Source organism: Xenia sp. Carnegie-2017, unplaced genomic scaffold (genome assembly GCF_021976095.1).
Source record: "Xenia sp. Carnegie-2017 unplaced genomic scaffold, XeniaSp_v1 HiC_scaffold_18, whole genome shotgun sequence".
Classification (NCBI taxonomy): domain Eukaryota; kingdom Metazoa; phylum Cnidaria; class Anthozoa; order Malacalcyonacea; family Xeniidae; genus Xenia; species Xenia sp. Carnegie-2017.
The window spans coordinates 700,610-721,328 of NW_025813480.1; the positions used below are offsets into that span (position 1 = coordinate 700,610).

At 31.4% G+C, this 20,719-nt stretch overlaps 2 protein-coding genes and 1 non-coding gene across 20 annotated transcripts in view; all 3 read left to right on the forward strand.

Annotated features, from left to right (window-relative positions):
* Nucleotides 1–19,922, forward strand: part of LOC124437869 — a 43,740-nt gene extending 23,818 nt beyond the window's left edge. For 12 of the 15 annotated variants that reach the window (XM_046987807.1, XM_046987805.1, XM_046987806.1 and 9 more), the window contains 25 exons: nt 908–925; nt 2,184–2,423; nt 2,881–2,964; nt 3,342–3,398; nt 3,567–3,593; nt 3,871–3,921; nt 4,100–4,135; nt 4,596–4,637; nt 4,847–4,894; nt 6,206–6,328; nt 6,470–7,420; nt 7,569–7,619; nt 10,601–10,627; nt 11,786–11,806; nt 12,983–13,003; nt 14,431–14,454; nt 14,997–15,023; nt 15,302–15,352; nt 15,531–15,566; nt 16,278–16,325; nt 17,791–17,859; nt 18,170–18,190; nt 18,638–18,700; nt 19,186–19,273; nt 19,373–19,922. In XM_046987807.1, coding sequence (XP_046843763.1) covers nt 908–925; nt 2,184–2,423; nt 2,881–2,964; nt 3,342–3,398; nt 3,567–3,593; nt 3,871–3,921; nt 4,100–4,135; nt 4,596–4,637; nt 4,847–4,894; nt 6,206–6,328; nt 6,470–7,420; nt 7,569–7,619; nt 10,601–10,627; nt 11,786–11,806; nt 12,983–13,003; nt 14,431–14,454; nt 14,997–15,023; nt 15,302–15,352; nt 15,531–15,566; nt 16,278–16,325; nt 17,791–17,859; nt 18,170–18,190; nt 18,638–18,700; nt 19,186–19,273; nt 19,373–19,577 — 2,429 coding nt within the window. In that variant the 3' untranslated portion in view covers nt 19,578–19,922. The remainder of the gene's footprint in view (nt 1–907; nt 926–2,183; nt 2,424–2,880; nt 2,965–3,341; nt 3,399–3,566; nt 3,594–3,870; nt 3,922–4,099; nt 4,136–4,595; nt 4,638–4,846; nt 4,895–6,205; nt 6,329–6,469; nt 7,421–7,568; nt 7,620–10,600; nt 10,628–11,785; nt 11,807–12,982; nt 13,004–14,430; nt 14,455–14,996; nt 15,024–15,301; nt 15,353–15,530; nt 15,567–16,277; nt 16,326–17,790; nt 17,860–18,169; nt 18,191–18,637; nt 18,701–19,185; nt 19,274–19,372) is intronic. The other 3 variants (XM_046987813.1, XM_046987810.1, XM_046987814.1) reach the window with 3 other exon arrangements.
* The window catches only part of LOC124437868, a 121,900-nt gene that overhangs the window by 39,030 nt on the left and 62,151 nt on the right, over nt 1–20,719 (forward strand). The window lies entirely within an intron of this gene.
* On the forward strand, nt 107–181 carry Trnaa-ggc. Its single transcript has one exon. It is a non-coding gene; the product is annotated as a tRNA-Ala (tRNA).

A 20,719-nucleotide genomic window follows, 5' to 3' on the forward strand; every position in this document is an offset into this window, starting at 1 on the left:
TCATATCTTCATTTAATTTCAAACACCGCACTGCATAAAACATTCATACGACATTCCTTTCACGAGAAAACATGAGCCCAACAATATTGACCTGCTCACCACTGTGTGACTTCATAGCTCAGTTGGTCAGAGCACTGCACCGGCACCGCAGAGGTCATGGGTTCGATTCCCGTTGAGTCACCTGATTTTTCAGGCTCCTGAGACGATTGCTTAAATTGTCCAGAAAAGTGCGAAGATCATATCTTTATTTAATTTCAAACACCGTACTGCATAAAACATTCAATGTCCATAATTGTAAATGATGTTACATTTTATTTATTGCAACTTTGTTTCTTTTCCTGTAAACAATGAAATACTCATAGTGCATGCCCAGGTCTACATACATTTGTTCAAAAATCAATCTAGGTGTCTTTTATACACTATTAGTGTCCCACAGTTAAATACGTTTAAACAAGGGAAAAACAACTACAAGTTATTATATGGTTCGACACTGTACATACATGTAATATAATCACTAAGTTGAAGACAAATTAATTTTTTTACATTCACGCAACTAAAATATGAATGAATCGTTAAACTTCTATTTTGTATATTTCTCTATCCCTTCGTTTACGCAGTGAATATTCAAATACCCGAGTTTATTCTTTGCTAAGTGATTAAAATTTTAAAATTTGAAATTTGTGTTAACTTGAGGACAGTTTGACGATAGTAGAGTCATACTATTTATTAAAATTGATAATGTTTATTGTTGTTTATGTGTCTTTGTTTTTAGTAAATTAGGGAAAGTTAATTAATTTTATGAAGTTTTTATGTGTCTATACAGTTATAAGTTTTTTAACAATAAGATAGTAAATTTGGCCTGTCTTGTGTTAATGTGAAAATATTATTTGTTTTTCTTTATTTGCAGAACGTTGGCTTTGGAAAGGTTTGTATGGTTATGCATGTACGGCAATATAACAATGTATTAGTAAAGAATAGTTTTATTAGTAAAAAGTTATTTTTTCCCTCAATAAGGTAAGGTTGAATAAAGCGTTAACATAACCAACATTCTTTTTGCAAAATTAAATATTATTTTCATTAGAAATTAATTTACATTAATGCAACTGGAATACAATATATTTCGTGCTTAGTTAACCTTTTATTTCGTAAATGTTGAAATAATATTTTGTTGGAGGTCATGCAATTTATTGATGATGAATCTTCATATATAAAGCATAAATGACAAAAATATTCAGAATAATAAAGATATTAGAAATTCTTTCATTAGCGAAGTGTGTAAGCTTATACATTTCATTTATAATCATATATTGTTATGTATAGTCATGAAGTGTTCTTACATTATTTATGTTTTTGGTTGTTTATATTCGTTTTTGTTCACTGTGTTTTGTGAACATGGGAAGAAATTTTGGGAAGAAATTTTGTTTTTATAGGGTTTTTATTGGATTTTTTCTGTGTTATCCTGGCAACATTTGTAAGACAATGTTGTCATGCAATATATTACCTTAATGGTTTATGGTTGTTTTTGTCTGTTTATGTTCAATGTATTGAAGCAAAATTAATTCATTTTAAGAGGTTATTTGTATGTTAAGGGACGGACATGACTTCCGAAGCCCCTGTGTCTGTTATAGTCTCAGTTTTTTAACAGCAAGATAATCAAATTAACATGTCATATGTAAATGTGAAAATATTTTTTGTATAGCACATCATACCGATATATTTTTAATTCATTGCTGGTCTGATGATGATCATATTGGCTAGTAGATATGATGGTGTAACAATTAGATTTAAAATTTCGTCATGCAATAGCCTAAAGTAATAATATCTATAATGTGTATGGTTGTGTATGTGTCTTTGTTTTTACTAAATTGGAGAAAAGTTTTATGAATTATTTTATGAAGCTTTTTTTGTCTATATAGTGTCAGTTTTTCAACAATAATGGTTGTGTACCTGTCTTATGTAAATGCCAAAATAATATTTATTTTTATCTAATTGTAAATTTCTTTCGAATTTTTTAAGGTTTATACGGTCATGCACAGCAATATAACAATTTATTTGTAATTAATAGTTTTATTAGTAAAAAGTATTTTTTCCCTCAGTGCTTCCGTGCTTCGATGCGTCAGTGCTTTTGTTGCATGAAAAGTGATAACAATTATGAGTAAAATTATGAATTCTGCTTGATATAGAACAAAGCGTGACTGCAAAGGACTACTTCATTAGTCCTCAGTGGATCGAGCTTGGTAGAAAGTTATCGATACCTAAAAGGGAATTAGACAAAAGTAATTCTAAACATAAAAAAGTGGAAAAAAGGGCATTTCAACTGCTTAGATATTGGAAAAGAAACACTGGAAGAAATGCTACAGAAACAATTTTACTTGATGCTCTGACCACTATTGGTCTTCAAGATGTTGTAGAATATTTACAAGGTATTGCATTTAGACATTTGTTGCCTGCGAGTTTTTGAGAGACTTGTAGAATGTTGTACTGATGTTAGTTACGCTGTGTCTCACTCACAGAAAGAGATCGTTACTGTATAGAAAAAATATGTTCAATCAATGACATTAAATTAAGTTATTTATTACTGTAAAAAATGCATGATGAATGGTGAGCAAAGGCTGACGCCTATTTATAATTACTGAAAGCTTTCAAATTTGTCTCGTTTTTTGTATTTGGTTTGTGTTCAGGTATTGTAGTAATATTTTATTTGCAATGTTGGAAATAAATCAATTATTTGTAATTTACATTCTTGTCACTGAAATACGATTGCTAATTATAAATATCTTTTATCGCTTTCTTTTCTTGAGATGCTTTATTTGACATCGATTAACTTGTTATATGTAAATGTGAACAAATTTTTTTGTCTTTAATTTTTATATAAAACAGAAAAGATTCAGTGGCGACATGTTGGTTGGCATAGCCATTTTGTTTTTCATATTGGTGTAGAGAAGAAAGGACGTCGTCGTAAAGGTTGGTATAGTCATATATACAACATATTAATGACGAATGTTTTTGTCTATAATGTGTCAACTTACCCTGACATTAATTTGATAAAAATATGTGATGTGGCCTGCATGTGTCGAACATGGAGCAAAATTACTGTTGCAGCAAGGAATGTATTTCCAATGAGCAACGCTGCGCTCAAAAAAACACTCCACACCAAATGAAATATTCCTTTCATTCCAACAGTCAAAACATTTGTCATTGAAGATGGTAATGTTTGAAGAAATATTTCGCATGACAACATTCACTATGTTGAGAGAAATATTTCTCACATTCGTGTAATTAAAGCAAGTTGTAACAATTGTAAACAATATGCTGCGTAAAAGAAACAATGTTGTTTTTAGTTTTTCATTCTGCACAAGAACTTACCATGATTCAGGAATACCGATATTTAAAGAATGGTAATACTGTTATTTTTTGTGTATTTTATGTGTTATGTAGTAGGACTATACAAAATAATAGTTGTCTTTGCCTCATAACTATTGTTCCTGGGAATGAGTTGATGATGTTGCAATAAGTTTTTAGCAATAAAAATCATAAAATAATATTCTGTTTGTTATTGTTTTTAGTAATTAGAGCTCTGAAAGTTCCCAAAGGTGACTATGTTGTGAATCATCGTCTATTCATGGAAACCATGTTTTTTTTATTTTTTACTCCATCGTTAAATGCAATTCAGTTAATGTGCGCGAGAATGGAAGATGTTCAAATGACTAAAAATTGTGCATACATCCATAGTTTTCTATTCTTTTTTCTTGGCCTGATTTATAAAAGAAAGTTTATCCGTTCCTATTTTTCACTCCTCGATAGTATAAGTAAACTGAAACCTGTCCATGTTTTGGTGCATGTAAGTAATATCATTTTTTCATACTACAGCCTTGCAGGCAAAAGATGTGCCATCGGAAAAACATCAACGCTTGAAGAAAGGTAGTATTGTATGGCATTAGTACGACGATTGAATTAAAGAAATATAATGAAAAGTTTACAGGATACTCAACATGGATATTCGTTTTTGCATGGCAGGAGAAATGGCTTTAGAGACAGTGTTATCTATATTAGAAAAAAGAGACGCGCATTCATTTGTTCTCTTTTGTTTCAAATGTAGAATTGATGGAAAAAAAGATGGAACGATATAAAGAAGGTAAAGGGATCATTTAAAATTTGTTTTTTAACAAATCAATGTTACATGTAACAAACAATACTGTTGCGTAGCTACTTTTTGGAAAGTTTTTTTCACGTTCGTGTGTCTTTACTTTTTTACAACTCACTTGCTCTACCTTTCCACACACAGAGAGAAAACCTGTGCTACACACCAATGCTTCGTTAAATAATTATTGTACTTATCTCTTACCTTCTTTTCCCAGCTAAGAAATTCTGATATACTACTCGAGTTTTTTTTGTGTCTATCTTTGCAAGAAGAAATAATTACTTTTGCTTTCGATGGTGTATGAAATAAATTTTGTTCATATTTCCCGGTTTTATTTGAAAGGTTTTGTCCAACAATTGTTCATAGAATGAGTAAATATCTACTCAACATAAAATCTTTGATTCTAATTTATTACTTTTAAAATAAAAACTAATATTACTTTTGCACGATACAGTTGTAGATGCACTGTGGAAGAGAAATCTATTATTGTATAAAGGTAATATATTAAATAGCTATATGTATCTTGCTTATATCAAGTCGAGATTGCATATTCTTCAAAGGTGATGAATTTTATAATGCTGATTATGTGCATAACAATAATGAAACTATTGTCTATAACACAACTACAACATATATTGGGAATGAAGCATTGAGTAAATTGATTTTGTTCATATTAGCCTAGTTCTGATAATATTTTCTATTCAGTTCAATGGACGTACAAAAAGATATACAAGAACCAACAAACAAGAAGAGGTATAGCTGTAGCATGTATATTTCGGACAAAAACTGTAACTAAGATAAAATTTTGGAACGGCACATGCAGCCTTTATTGTAATGTTCACAACTTTACATAACAGGACAAAAACGTGCGGGCTGGCTACGTAATCTGAATGCAAGACCCTTAGGCCCGTTTCAAACGTCGCATTTTACATGAGCCGAATGCATTTAAAGCAAAAGATAATGAGGAATTGGATCTCATTTTATTTTGTTTTAAATCCATTCAGCGCATGTAAAATTTGACGATTGAAACGGGCCTAATTACACAGTTCATTGTTTTGATAACTATGGATAAAAATTAGGGTTGACGGTTTATTTTGAAAAAGACAAGCCGAACAAAGTCATGGCAAATGAGATGTTTGATGTACTTGGACTCCAAACATTGAGGAGCGAATTTTATTCACCATCGTCGATGACTTCTAACGTTTAGACTTCTTTAGACACGTCCAACGTTTAGACTTCTTTCAAATATCCAAAATGCGTCCGATGAAAATGAGAATCATAACGGTTCTATCAGTACAGTTACAATGTTTTGTCTGAAGGATAATGTTTATTGTGCCATGACATGCGCACATGTAGCTTGTTCCTCTGACTACAGGCAAACCTTTCTTGACGGAAAGCGACTTCTATCAATCAGACGTGCAGTAAAAACTTTGAATGAACTACATACAAACAAATAAACATAATGATATCTTTTTAACATTTTGGAAACAAATAAAAACAAATCAATAATTTCTAATTTACTTTCTTGTGACTGAAACACCAATCATTTTATCGCTTTCTTTTTTAAAAAGGTTTTATTATATAAAATCGAACACTTAGGTTGTATTCTTATAATTTTTATTTAATTTTATCTAGTTTTATGTAAGTTTTATGAAATTTTATGTAAATGTAGTTTGTACACGTCCATCGTTGAAATCAGCGTAGGTTGACTGAGTTAACGTTTCTGGATAAAAAAAATTCTATTCTTTTACTATTCTTCGACTATGTTCTTAACGCTTGAGTCATCATAAGTTGGTACAGCCATTTATTGTACTAATGACAGATTTATGATTTTTAATACGCGCTATGTTAATAGCTACACCTAAAGTCGTAAATAAGAGTAAAAGATTTGGCTGACTTTGCCACTGAAACTTATGTTGTGAATAACACTTTGGATAACTTTTTTTACTCATATAGTTTTTAGCTACGTCTTCACTTTGGAATTATTATTTTATATTCAGGTTTATGGATTTATTTTATTTGAAAAATTATTTGAATGAATGATTGTAATTCCTTTTATAAAAGCTGTAAAGTCTACCAATGTGGTTGCTCAAGATGACGTTTATATCACCCATGAGGATGCAGCAGCAAATCTGGCCCAAGATGATGAGATTATTGCTCAAGATGAGTCAAAAATCAACAGTTGTGGTAATTTATTGCTTCATTTAAATTAAAAACACATTAATTTGTAGTTTTGTTCATCGGACCAATTGAAAAACATAAATTTTGCCGGCCGAAAATTTGATATCATGCGGCATGTAACATGTTTTAATAATTAATCAAATTTAGGGTTAACTGTCAATCTTACAAAATCGAGCAAAAATTTGACAAAAGGGATACATGATGTGCATGGAATTCAAACATTGAACTCGAGGGAATTTTGGTCGTCATCGTCCATTGAAGCACCCTTTCGGCTTCTTTCAAATATCGAAATACCACATGATGGAAATCCTAATGGTAGAGCATCTTGCGGTACGATAACACTGATTTGTCTGAAGGATGGTGTTTATTCCGCCTTGACATGTGCACATGTTGCTTGTGCCACTGACCACCAGCAAACATTTCTTGACGGAGAGCGACTGGTGTCAATCAACAAAGCTGTACAAACCTTGAATAAACACGATGAAAACAAGTATATGTACACACCGTCTAAGAGTGACTGTAAAGCAGAAATTGGATCTTCTCATCGACACACCTTTGCTCAGTTTGATAGTGAAACAGACATCATGTCTATCAATACTGGCAAGCAAGAAGATTTCAAGAAACTTATTGGTGATGAAATGGAAGTTGTTGTATTGAACTTGGGTGATGCAAATTTAGAACTTCAACGAAGGGTTGAAGACAACAAGGAGGCTGTTAAAGTCCGCACAGCCACTGGTGTAGAGGGCTTCATCAGTGAATTGAATTATGAGTATTGGTGTAAAAATTCCACACGTCGCATTTTCCAGAATGCCATCAAGATAAAAAGTTGTCAAACATTTCTTGATTCCGGTGACTCTGGTACTCTTGTTTGGTTTTTGGATGAAAAAAATAATTGGCTACCATTTGCATATGGTGTTAGCGAAATACTTGATGATGGTTGCGATAGTCCAGAAAATAGTTACATCTGCTTAAAATTGGACAAGGCCTTAGAAGCACTTGGTCTAGAGAATGGTCAATTTTTCACACTGCGAGACAATGTTCACAGTTCATCCAACAGTGCTAAAAGCGGCGATGGTGAAGGAGGTGCAGCTAACAAAAGTAAGATGTTTTGAGTTATTACTTCTTTGCTTTGTGTGAACATTTTGCCGCTAGAAAGGCTTGCTGTATATCAATGAAAAAAGTTTCGTTTTCTATAAAGTAACGCTAGCCTTTTATATTCTTTTGTTTTTATGTAATATTTCTGAAGACTCTAAAGTGGCAATGAAATATCGACGCATTAGTTATAAACGTCGTCAAGGTATTATTTTGAATCATTAAATTTTTGATGTCCGGGTGAATATTTTACATCCTAAAAATTAATCCACAATCGTAGATGTTTAAAATATATTTTGAAAATGAAAAACATTACTGGTTTTTCTATGCATTTTTACGAGAATTTATGGACTTGAAAAGCCTTCGTTTCATGTTTATTGATCGCTTCAAGTCTTTCAGAAGAATGAATTTGGTTTACATTTCTCGTCAGCGTTTTTAGTTGCGGGAACACTTCATAGACTTCAAATACTTTAACTGTCATCATGCTAACATTTTTACTTGTCGTGATCTTTTACATTTATAGATAGTAGACTTTATATATAGTCGCTAAAATATAACCCTATCAGAAGGGTCACTCCTTTGAAGATTTTGGTTACGACGAAAAGCGCGTCGCCATGTTCTTGGGACTTGTGTAGTGAAGTGAGATAATTTTACTATAAACAATATGGCGAAAATTGGATTCTCGAGTTTAAAAATGCTTTTTATGGAGTTTAAGTAGACAATCTTTGCCACTTTTATGATTATATTAAAGAGAAGGTAATATACGTTTACTTCGTCGATTCTTTTGACTTAAAATCTAATTTTACGACACAATTTGACTGCGATTTTTCGGAAGTATACTCGCCTACTCGGCGGCTTCGACTGTTTTAGCAATTCGTCTAAAGTATTCCGTGGACATATTATGTAGTACTTGTATGTATACAATGTATAATTAATAATGCTAAATACTTTATTGCTGGTGTGTGGTTTAAAGGAGGTATTGACAACTAACCATGGTTAAATCAAAGTGTTATGTTATTGAACAATACAAACAATATTTCTGGTCATCAACAATGGGCTGATAATGGATAAATACAGTTTCTAACTACTGCTTCGTTAAGTCCATATAGAAGACATGCAGTGTATTTATTTCAAGAGCGAAAAACTTCACTAATTTAGTTTGATACCTATTTTAGACTAGTCATGTTTGTATATATTCAATAAGTTAGGTGGACATGTGTAAGTAATTCAACGAAAGCATTTCCTAGGAATTTAGACTTACAACATATCTAAGCGTAAATATGAGTAATCAGCCCAACTATAAACTGTACATGAACTTATATTTGCTATTTTGTATGTCCTAGTGGTACTTTATTTAAAGCGTTCAAACACGAAATTAATCTCCAAAACAATGAAGCGTAGTTGAAATCATTTCTATTGTTCCTTTTAAATATATGACAAGTCAGATATAGATTTTTAAGTCAAAAGAGTCGACAACGTAATCGTGTATATAAAAATAAAAACGGCAAAGATTGTCCACTTCAACTCCATAAAAAGCATTTTTAAAATCGGGAATCCAATTTTCGCCATATTGTTTATAGTAAAAGTCTCTCACTTTGCTACCCAAGAAAATGGCGACGCGCTTTTTCGGAAATAGTCGGCGTGACCAAAAACTTCAAAGGAGTGACCCTTCTGGTTACATATTCTGTGCCTTAGGGAAACACATATCTGAATAACAAGGGTTTCAAGTTTGATAAACGAAAGTATCGTGAGATAGATGTCAGATCATCATCTTCACAAGTATCAATAGTGATTATTAAAAGAGCATTTAACACCAACTTAAACTCACATTAACTAAGACATTCATCTAATTGTTTCATTCTGAACTAACAATTTATATATATTTATAAATTCAATTTGATGCGTTATAACAAGCTATCTCTCCCCGTTTTTCCCCAGCAGCTCTCTTTCTTTGAAGAAATATCTAAATACGCATGCGCCAATTTTGTGCGAACTGTATAATGAATTGTGTAACAAGAGTGAACTAAGCGAATAGAATATTCCGAAATCCAAAAAAATTTTCTTTAACTATAACGCTTTTCGTTAATGCTGGCACTGTTGACAAATATATTGAAGATTTGTAAGCTCGAGTTTATATAGAATGTGAAGAATATTGGTATTTAATTTGCCGTATTGCCGTATTTGCCAAGTATTTGGCTAGTGCTGTTTGTTTAGCAACCTGCTCTGAACTTCTGGTCTAACCACACTCATACATTACGTGTTGGTGTATTGGTCTTAAACATACGACAGTAAAATTGAAAGTTGCGCACACATTTGCCTCGGTAAGGAACATTTTACAAGAAAAAAGTGCACTATTACTGTCATTGAAGAAAGCATTAGTTGTGGATTGCTTTAGAACAGTATGAGAAAGTCATGTACGATTGTATGACTTTGTCGATTTTCATGTAATCACTATGAAAGTGCAAATACGAAATGAATGTTCATTCACACAAGATTGCCGAAAGCTGATGCAAATCGTACTACGTAAATATTTATCGAACATCGTTGCATTTTACTGCTCGGTGCCTTATTGTTTAATTAGGTGGAATTTAGAGCTAAAAAATATCGCAAACAAAGTATTTTGTTCTTCTGAACACATGAACTTCACATGTGTATCAGAAGAATCAAAAAAATACAGCATAACCGAAACAAAGAAAGTAAATCATGAGTTATTTCGTAATTTATATGTTGTATACTGCATAGTAATAATAGAAGAATGTGATGCATGAATGACGAATGTAAGATTGTGGCGTGCCAAATGTTCTTATTATGTATCCGCTACGTAAGTTTCGTAATCTTTGAGCAAGTTGTAGCTATTTGTCAAAAGACAAACTGCTTAGTCTTTGATAAGCACTACACGAAATAAATTTTAATTTAGCATTTTTTGAAGCGCCAAGGTTCGATACTAAGCTTTCTTGAAACTAATTTTACTTGCCATGAATAGGAACATTTTTTCTAAGAAACTTTGCACTATCCTGGGATACCTAGTTTATGTTTATGGTTATTTATGCCTTTTTATGTTAAATGTACTCAAAGTTACTTCATTTTAAGAAGTTATTTGTCTGTTTTATATTCTGAATTTAGTAACAATAAGATAGTAATTTTGACCTATAATGTGTAAGTGGAAAAATAATGTCTTTTTTTTAGCTGCAGATGAGATTTGTCGACTTGAAGGTTAGTATGGGCGTGTAATTAACTATTGACGAATGCTTATTGATAATGCATAAATGAAAATATGTTTTGTAATGTGAAAGATAATTTTTCTTTTTAGCAAAGTGAAGGTTAGTAAACAACGATACCACGACTTCCATCTTTCTGTCTCCCATTATCATCAATGTTCATTGAAAATAATTTACTTGCACGGCACAACACAGATGTCCAATGTAAAATTTACTCACATTTAAAAAGTTTACATTTCTGCCTTACATTTTTTAAACAATTTTTGTATAACATCTCACGTTTTTGACAATTTTTGCCTATAAATCAGTGCAACACTTTTCGGAGAAACGGAATTATTTATCAGTTTACGTTAATGCAACTGAAATATCATTGTTACATGACGTTCTACTTTGTACTTCTCTCTCTCCTCTCGTTTACCCAGGAAACATTCTGTTATTTGAACTTATTCGTCTCTAAGTATTAAAACTTTACAATTTTTAAATGTGTCATTCAATTTTTCATTTGTAAACGGGAAAATATTGCTTTAAAGATTTTTTTTGATGGTATTTTGGATATATTTCGTCTTTACGCTAAATATCAGCAGATTTTTTGCTTTCTTTAAAGCAGACGCGATACCTTACGAGGTCTACCGAAATGCATCGATCATTTAATTTATCTTAATGTTGGTTTTTAACAGTTCTTTTTAAAAACATATAGCAAGGTTATAGTTGTAATTTACCATGGTAAATATGCTCACCAAAGCAGTATTTAGTTTTCTTACCACAACCAAGGTTTTGTTTTATAAGACTTAAAAATTGTATTGTTTTCGTTTTTATGTTTTTATGTATAATCATGCAATATCCTTATGTTAATTTTGTTTATGGTTGTTTATGCCTGTTTATGTTCACTATATCCAAGGTTCGATACTAAGCTTTCTTGTAACTAATTTTACTTGCCATGAATAGCAACATTTTTTCTACGAAACTTTGCACTATCCTTGAATCCCTAGTTTATGTTTATGGTTATTTATGCCTTTTTATGTTCAATGTACTAAAATTACTTCATTTTAAGAAGTTATTTGTCTGTTTAATATTTTGAGTTTAGTAACAATAAGATAGTCATTTTGACCTCTAATTTGTAAGTGGAAAAATATTGTCTTTTTTTCTGTTGCAGATGAGATTCGTCGACTTGAAGGTTAGTATGGGCGTGTAATTAACTATTGACGAATGCTTATTGATAATCCATAAATGAAAAATTGTTTTGTAATGTGAAAGATAATTTTTCTTTTTAGCAAAGTGAAGGTTAGTATAGAACGATACCATGACTTACATCTTTCTGTCTTCTATTATCATCAATGTTCACTGAAAATATTTTACTTGCACGACACAACTATCAAATTTTGATGAATTTTTGACACAGAACACAGATGTCTAATGTAAAATTTACTCACATTTACAAAGTTTACATTGCTGCCTTACATTTGTGAAACAATTTTTGTATAACCTTTCATGTTTTTTAACGATTTTTGCCAATAAATCAGTGCAACACTTTTCGGAGGAAAGGAATTATTTATCAGTTTACGTTAATGCAACTGAAATATCATTATTAAATGACGTTCTATTTTGTACTTCTCTCTCCTCTCGTTTACCCAGGAAACATTCTGTTATTTGAACTTATTCGTCTCTAAGTATTAAAATTTCACAATTTTTAAATTTGTCAGTTAATTTCATTTGTAAACGGGAAAATATTGCTTTAAAGAGTTTTTTGCCAGTATTTCTGATATATTTCGTCTTTGCGCTTATTATCAGCAGATTTTTTGTTTTCTTTAAAGCAGACGCGATACCTTACGAGGTCTACCGAAATGCATCGATCATTTAATTTATCTTAATGTTGGTTTTGAACAGTTCTTTTTAAAAACATATACCAAGGTTATAGTTGTAATTTACCATGGTAAATATGCTCTTTAAAGCAGTATTTAGCTTTCTTACCACAACCAAGGCTTTGCTTTATAAAAATTAACAATTGTATTGTTTTCATTGTTATGTTTTAATGTATAATCATGAAGTATCCTTATGTTAATTTTGTTTATGGTTCTTTATGCCTGTTTATGTTCACTATATCCAAGGTTCGATGCTATGCTTTCTTGTAACTAATTTTACTTGCCATGAATAGCAACATTTTTTCTACGAAACTTTGCACTATCCTTGAATCCCTAGTTTATGCTTATGGTTATTTATGCCTTTTTATGTTCAATGTACTAAAGTTACTTCATTTTAAGAAGTTATTTCTCTGTTTAATATTTTGGGTATACTAACAATAAGATAGTCATTTTGACCTCTGATTTGTAAGTTGTCTTTTTTTCTGTTGCAGATGAGATTCGTCGACTTGAAGGTTAGTATGGGCGTGTAATTAACTATTGATGAATGCTTATTGATAATCCATACATGAAAAATTGTTTTGTAATGTGAAAGATAATTTTTCTTTTTAGCAAAGTGAAGGTTAGTATAGAACGATACCACGACTTCCATCTTTCTGTTTTCTATTATCATCAATGTTCACTGAAAATAATTTACTTCTACGACACAACTATCAAATTTTGATGAATTTTTGACACAGAACACAGATGTCCAATGTAAAATTTACTCACATTTACAAAGTTTACATTGGTGCCTTACATTTGTTAAACAATTTTTGTATAACCTCTCACGTTTTTGACGATTTTCGCCAGTAAATCAGCGCAGCACTTTTGGATTGGATTGATACATGACGTTCTACTTTGTACTTCTCTCTCCTCTCGTTTACCCAAGAAACATTCTGTTATTTGAACTTATTCGTCTCTAAGTATTAAAATTTCACAATTTTTAAATGTGTCAGTTAATTTTCATTTGTAAACGGGAAAATATTGCTTTAAAGATTTTTTTGCCAATATTTTGGATATATTTCGTCTTTACGCTAAATATCAGCACATTTTTTGTTTTCTTTAAAGCAGACGCGATACCTTACGAGGTCTACCGAAATGCATCGATCATTTAATTTATCTTAATGTTGGTTTTTAAAGTAGTATTTAGTTGCAATATCTCACCAAGACGTTGTTTTATAAAACTGAAAAATTATCTTGTTTTCATTGTTATGTTTTTATATATTGTCATGAAATAGCCTTACATTATTTATGTTTTTGGTTGTTTATTACCGTTTTTGTTCACTGTGTTATGTGAACATTAACATGACTTCCAAAGCCCCTGTGTCTGTTATAGTCTCAGTTTTTTAACAATAAGATAATCAAATTAACATGTCATATGTAAATGTGAAAATGTTTTTTTGTATAGCACATCATACCGATATTTTTTTAATTCATTGCTGGTCTGACGATGATCACATTGGCTAGTAGATACGATGGTGTAACAATTAGATTTAAAATTTCGTCATGCAATAACCTATAATAGTATCTATAATTTTTATGGTTGTTTATGTGTCTTTGTTTTTACTAAATTGGAGAAAAGTTGAATTATTTTATGAAGCTTTTCGTGTCTATATAGTGTCAGTTTTTCAACAATAATGCCTTATCTAAATGCGAAAATAACATTTATTTTTATCTAATTGTAAATTTCTTTTGAATTTTGAAAGGTTTGTATGGTCATGCACAGCAATATAGTAATGTATTAGTAATGAATAGTTTTATTAGTAAAAAGTTATTTTTTCCCTCATGTTAAAATGATATAAATATATAGTTGCTCTTCTTCTGTGTGAATCCTCCAACTTGTTTTGTTTGAGCGTAAACTTAATTTTATTTACATTGTTTGTTTTTCATATTGGTGTAGAGAAGAAAGGACGTCGTCGTAAAGGTTGGTATAGTCATATATACAACATATTAATGACGAATGTTTTTGTCTATAATGTGTCAACTTACCCTGACATTGATTTGATAAAAATTTGTGATGTGGCCTGCATGTGTCGAACATGGAGCAAAATTACTGTTGCAGCAAGGAATGTATTTCCAATGAGCAATACTGCGTTCAAAAAAACACTCCACACCAAATGAAATATTTCTTTTATTCCAACAATCAAAACATTTGTCATTGAAGATGGTAATGTTTGAAGAAATATTTCGCATGACAACATTCACTTTGTTGAGAGAAATATTTCTCACATTCGTGTAATTGAAACAAGTTATATCAATCGTAAACAATATGTTGCGTAAAAGAAACAATGCTGTTTTTAGTTTTTCATTCTACACAAGACCTTACCGATTTTCAGAAATACCGATATTTAAATAATAGTTGTCTTTGCTTCATAGCTATTGTTCATGGGATTGAGTTGATGATGTTGCAATAAGTTTTTAGCAATAAAAATCATAAATTAATACTCCGTTTGTTATTGTTTTTAGCAATTAGAGCTCTGAAAGTTCCCAAAGGTGACTATGTTGTGAATCATTGTCTATTCATGGAAACCATGTTTTTTTTTATTTTCTACTCCATTGTTAAATACAATTCAGTTAATGTGCGCGAGAATGGATTTTGTTCAAATGACTAAAAATTGTGCATACATCCATAGTTTTATATTCTTTTTTCTTGGCATGATTTATAAAAGAAAGTTTATCCATTCCTATTTTTCACTCCTCGATAGTATAAGTAAACTGAAACCTGTCCATGTTTTGGTGCATGTAACTAATATCATTTTTTCATACTGCAGCCTTGCAGGAAAAAGATGTGCCATTGGAAAAACAACAACGCTTGAAGAAAGGTAGTATTGTATGGCATTAGTACGACGATTGAATTAAAGAAATATAATGAAAAGTTTACAGGATACTCAACATGGATATTCGTTTTTGCATGGCAGGAGAAATGGCTTTAGAGACAGTGTTATCTATAGTAGAAAAAAGAGACGTGCATTCATTTCTTCTCTTTTGTTTCAAATGTAGAGTTGATGAAAAGAAAAATGGAACAATATAAGAAAGGTAAAGGGATTATTTAAAAATTGTTTTTCAACAAATCAATGTTACATGTAATAAACAATACTGTAGCGTAGCTACTTTTTCGAAAGTTTTTTTCACGTTCGTGTGTCTTCACCTTTTTGCAACTCACTTGCTCTACCTTTCCACGCACGAACAGAAAACTTGTGCTACACACCAATGCTTCGTTAAATAATTATTGTACTTATCTCTTAGCTTCTTTTCCCAGGTAAGAATTTCTGATATACTACTCGAGTTTTATTGTGTCTATCTTTGCAAGAATGAATAATTACTTTTGCTTTCGATGATGCATGAAATAAATTTTGTGCATATTTCCCGGTTTTGTTTGAAAGGTTTTGTCTAACAATTGTTCATAAAATGAGTAAATATCTATTCAACATAAAATCTTTGATTCTAATTTATTACTTTTAAGATAAAAAGTAATATTACTTTTGCACGATACAGTTTTAGATGCACTGTGGACGAGATATGTATTTATTGTATAAAAGTAATATATGAAATAGCTATATGTAACTTGCTTATATCAAGTCGAGATTGCATATTCTTCAAAGGTGATGAATTTTATAATGCTGATTATGTGCATAACAATAATGAAACTATTGTCTATAACACAACTACAACATACATTGGGAATGAAGCATTGAGTAAATTGATTTTGTTCATATTAGCCTAGTTCTGATAATATTTTCTATTCAGTTCAATGGACGCACAAAAAAATATACAAGAACCAACAAACAAGAAGAGGTATAGCTGTAGCATGTATATTTCGGACAAAAAATGAAACTAAGATAAAATTTTAGAACGACACATGCAGCCTTTATTATAATGTTCACAACTTTACATAACAGGACAAAAACTTGCGGGCTGGCTACGTAAACTGAATGCAAGACCCTTAGGCCAGTTTCAAACGTCGCATTTTACATGAGCCAATTGCATTTAAAGCAAAAGATAATGAGGAATTGGATCTCGTTTTATTTTGTTTTAAATCCATTCAGCGCATGTAAAATTCGACGCTTGAAACAGGTCTAATTACACAGTTCGTTATTTTGATAACCTATGAATAAACATTAGGGTTGACGGTTTATTTTGAAAAAGACAAGCCGAACAAAGTCGTGGCAAATGAGATGTTTGATGTACTTGGACTCCAAACATTGAGGAGCGAATTTTATTCACCATCGTCGATTGAACCAACGTTTAGACTTCTTTCAAATATCCAAAATGCGTCCGATGAAAATGAGAATCATAACGGTTCTATCAGTACAGTTACAATGTTTTGTCTGAAGGATAATGTTTATTGTGCCATGACATGCGCACATGTAGCTTGTTCCTCTGACCACAAGCAAACCTTTCTTGACGGAAAGCGACTTCTATCAATCAGACGTGCAGTAAAAACTTTGAATGAACGAGATAGAAACAAATATACATAAACATCGTCCAACAGTGGTAGTAAAGTTAAAATTGGACGTCCTAAGCGCACTCGGGCTTAACTTGATAGTGAAACGGACATCATGTGCATCTCTGTTGGCAAGAAACAAGATTTTAAGAGGCTTGGTGGCGATGAAATGGAAGATGGTGTTTTGAGCTTAGATGATGCAAATGAAAAATTGCATTAATGTGAGGACATTAGGGTTGAAGTAAAGAAAGAAACTGTTAAAGTCTGCACAGCCACTGGTGTAGAGGCTTTATCAGTGAATTAAATTATGAGTATTGCAACAATGATTCAAAACGCCATATTTTCATCAAGATGCTATCGAGATAAACAGTTCTCACCCATTTCTTGATTCCGGTGACTCAGGTACTCTTGTTTCGTTTTTGAATGAAAAAAATAGTTGGGAACCATTTGCATATGGAGTTTGCGAAATACTTGATGATGGTGGCGACGGTTCAGAAAAAAGTTACATCTGCTTGAAATTGGATAAGGCCTTAAAAGCACTTGGCCTTGAGAATGGTCAACTTCTCAGACTGCAAGACAATACTCACAGTTTATTGCATAGCTTTGCATAGTTTATAACAAAGAAAGTGTTTTTCTTACTTGATTGACTTGATGAGTTATTGTAAAAATAGCAAAGAGAACTCATGTTCATAAGATTAAACAGTTCTTTTTTCAGTCTTCTTTTTCCAAGAATTCGAAAATAAAACGTTCTCTCCTTGTGTTTCATGTATAACAAGATTAACTATGCTAAATATCCTTTAATTGTTTCAAAACTAGGTTCCAGTAATTTTCAAGAGCCAACATTAAAAAAATCTAAAACTGATCCATCGATGAAAAAAGATAACGGTATTTATGCATATTTTTTAAGTTATCATCATGGTAGCTATCACCATCCTTAGACGGGAAACTTAGACAATTCACTGAATCATGGTTAGCTTTGATCATGTAAACAGCTATTAAGCATTGAAATTTTACAATTTTGACTTTGTGATAACCTTCTTAATTTTTGTTTTTATTAAATTGGAGAAATATCAATTAATTTTAGGAAGCTTTTTATGTCTATACAGTCTCAGTTTTTTAACAATATAGCTACCACAGTCAACTTGACATGTATTATGCAAATGTGAAAATAATTTTTATTTTTTTCTATTTGCAGAAATTAAGGGACTTAGCAAAGGTTAGTATGGTCAAAACAGACACTTACTGTGTTAGCACAGGCTGGCTTGTGCAGACTGAGGAAACCTTTCGGAGTTTGACATGCTCATTTTTCCTATATTAGTATCAAAATTTTTAGTTTTAATTTTTTTTTAACCTTAGGGCAGTTTGACGAAAGTATATTTATGCAATATAATAATATCGCTATGCTACGTCACAAAGATTAGTATGGCGTTTTACATGAATGCAACTGAAATACAACATATTTCGTGCACGTTTTCAGCTCGTTTTCTTAAGTATATGTAGACGAAACTGTAAATTTGAGTTCATTCCTTCCTAAGAATTAAACTTTTACAATTTTATTTTGTGATAACCTAAGAACAGTTTGAGGATAGTATAATTATATGCAATATAATTATATTGATAATGTTTTTGTTTGTTTATGTGTCTGTTTTTATTGGATTTTCAGAAACTGGAACTGAAGACTCTGGAATTTCAGATAAGGAGGACTGTGACTTTGAGCATATAGAAGGTAACATAAAACACCCTAATGCCCATGTATAATTATAACGGTAATTTATGTTGCCGACACACTAGTAGACACTAAATATTGTGTCATAAATGGCGACGTAATGTTAACTTTCTCTGGTTGATAGTCAGTAAATGATGTCCATCACATAAAGATTGACAACATTCATTTAGCTGGAGCCAAAATTATTTTCAATATACAGTCAAATGCTACGTTGACATTCTGTTTTGTATATTCTCTCTCTCTCAATTTCTTTTACCAGATGCATTTTTTTGTTATTCCTCTCTTCAATTATATTGTTATACAATTTTTTGAAAATAAGATACTCAAAAATGAGTTAGTTAAATGAGAAAATGCCAGGATGACACAAACTATCCTTTTTTTTTTCAAAGTTTAAAATGGCGCAGTAGATTCTTTTTAATAATTGATTTTCTTATTTTGTCGAGCTCTCCGTTTAGTGACAATTACTTTATGTGCTCCACTTCCAGATAACATCCCCAGCAAAGAGGATTTCATAAAAAAGTTTCAAACAAAAGACTGGAAAATCAAACCAAGTGTGCATGAAACATTGAACAGGTATAAATATTTTTAGATATATTTCAGCTTTGAGTCTTATGACATGACAAGTGAGCATGCTATGTTTTTTCCCAAATATCTTGATTTTCTACATTACAGTTTTCCATGGATTGTTGGTGATTATGGTACAGTGCGTTCGACCGATGAGATGCCATATCGTCATTTGTTTCTCGAAGTTGACCAAAAAATGAAAGACAAGTCTTTGAAACAAGAAATTGATAAAACATTTCAATGGAATGCTTCAAAATATATAGAATTGCGTTACATTGAACCATCTGACGAACGTTCAGTTCAACATAAATAAGTTGCTATTGTTTGGAATTGTGTAGACCAAACCGCACTGGCCACAGCAGTAACCATGTATTATCGGGCTGATATAATGATATAACTCCTTAAAAAAATGCCCTGCTTAATACATTTATGCACTCATAATCTTTATAACATTTCACAAATTCTTATCGAAATCGATGAGAATACAATCGTTACCTATATAGACGTACTTCAGTATATTATTTTATCTCTTTTTTACCTTTGAATATCTGATGAATATCTTTATGGTATGACTATGGTGCAATTGCACACTTGAAATAAGCGTTAATAAAGAGGCTATTGTTGATAAGAGAAGTCAATAAAACCAAGAAAAGCTTCATTACAGGTTATCTATTATCTGTCTAAACGAATTAAATTGGTTTAGTTTTTGTTTTTGATGCTCACTACTCTGGGTTTATTTGTGTTGTTCAACTCAACCTGTTGACTTCTTGAAAAGCTTTACGTGTTGTTTTTGCTTTTTGTGAGCTTTCATAAAACGTTTGTAATTTCTTTTATGAATATGATTAGCGTTTACGAAATGGTGATGAGAAAAAGGTAGAAAGTAGAAAAATGAAAGATTTTTGAATACATCCATCAGTTTGCAAGTAGCGATCACTCTTGTGTTTTGTTTTGTGCAACACATTTCTCGGGTAAATTTGCTAAAACTTCGCAATGCAGCATATAGGTATACATTTATCTTTCTTCAAACAATTTAGGTTCAATTTTATTTGTGCTTCAAAAATTGTACAAGTCATGTCTCTCCCTCGCCCTTCAAAGAGATAATAACAAATATTTTTACCTTGCTAATTTATGTCATGCAGTGATCTTTTGAAATTTTTACATTGTTTGAAGAAAATTTATGTATGTAGTGATGCAAGACGACCCATCCTTGTTATATTGATGCGTCACACGCAAGAAAAAACCGCGAAGAAGACAGCGTTGAAATGTACCTAGTGATCAAAGAGTTCTAGTTTTAAGCATCTATATCTTATTTCGTTATATTTTTCACATGGGAAAGGCTGGTACACTTTAAACTACGATGCTATTTTTGTGAACTCTTTCAGTATGTTCAATAACAATGACAGGTATGCTTTAAAATACATGGTTTCATGTGTGAATTCTTTCAGTATATTAAAA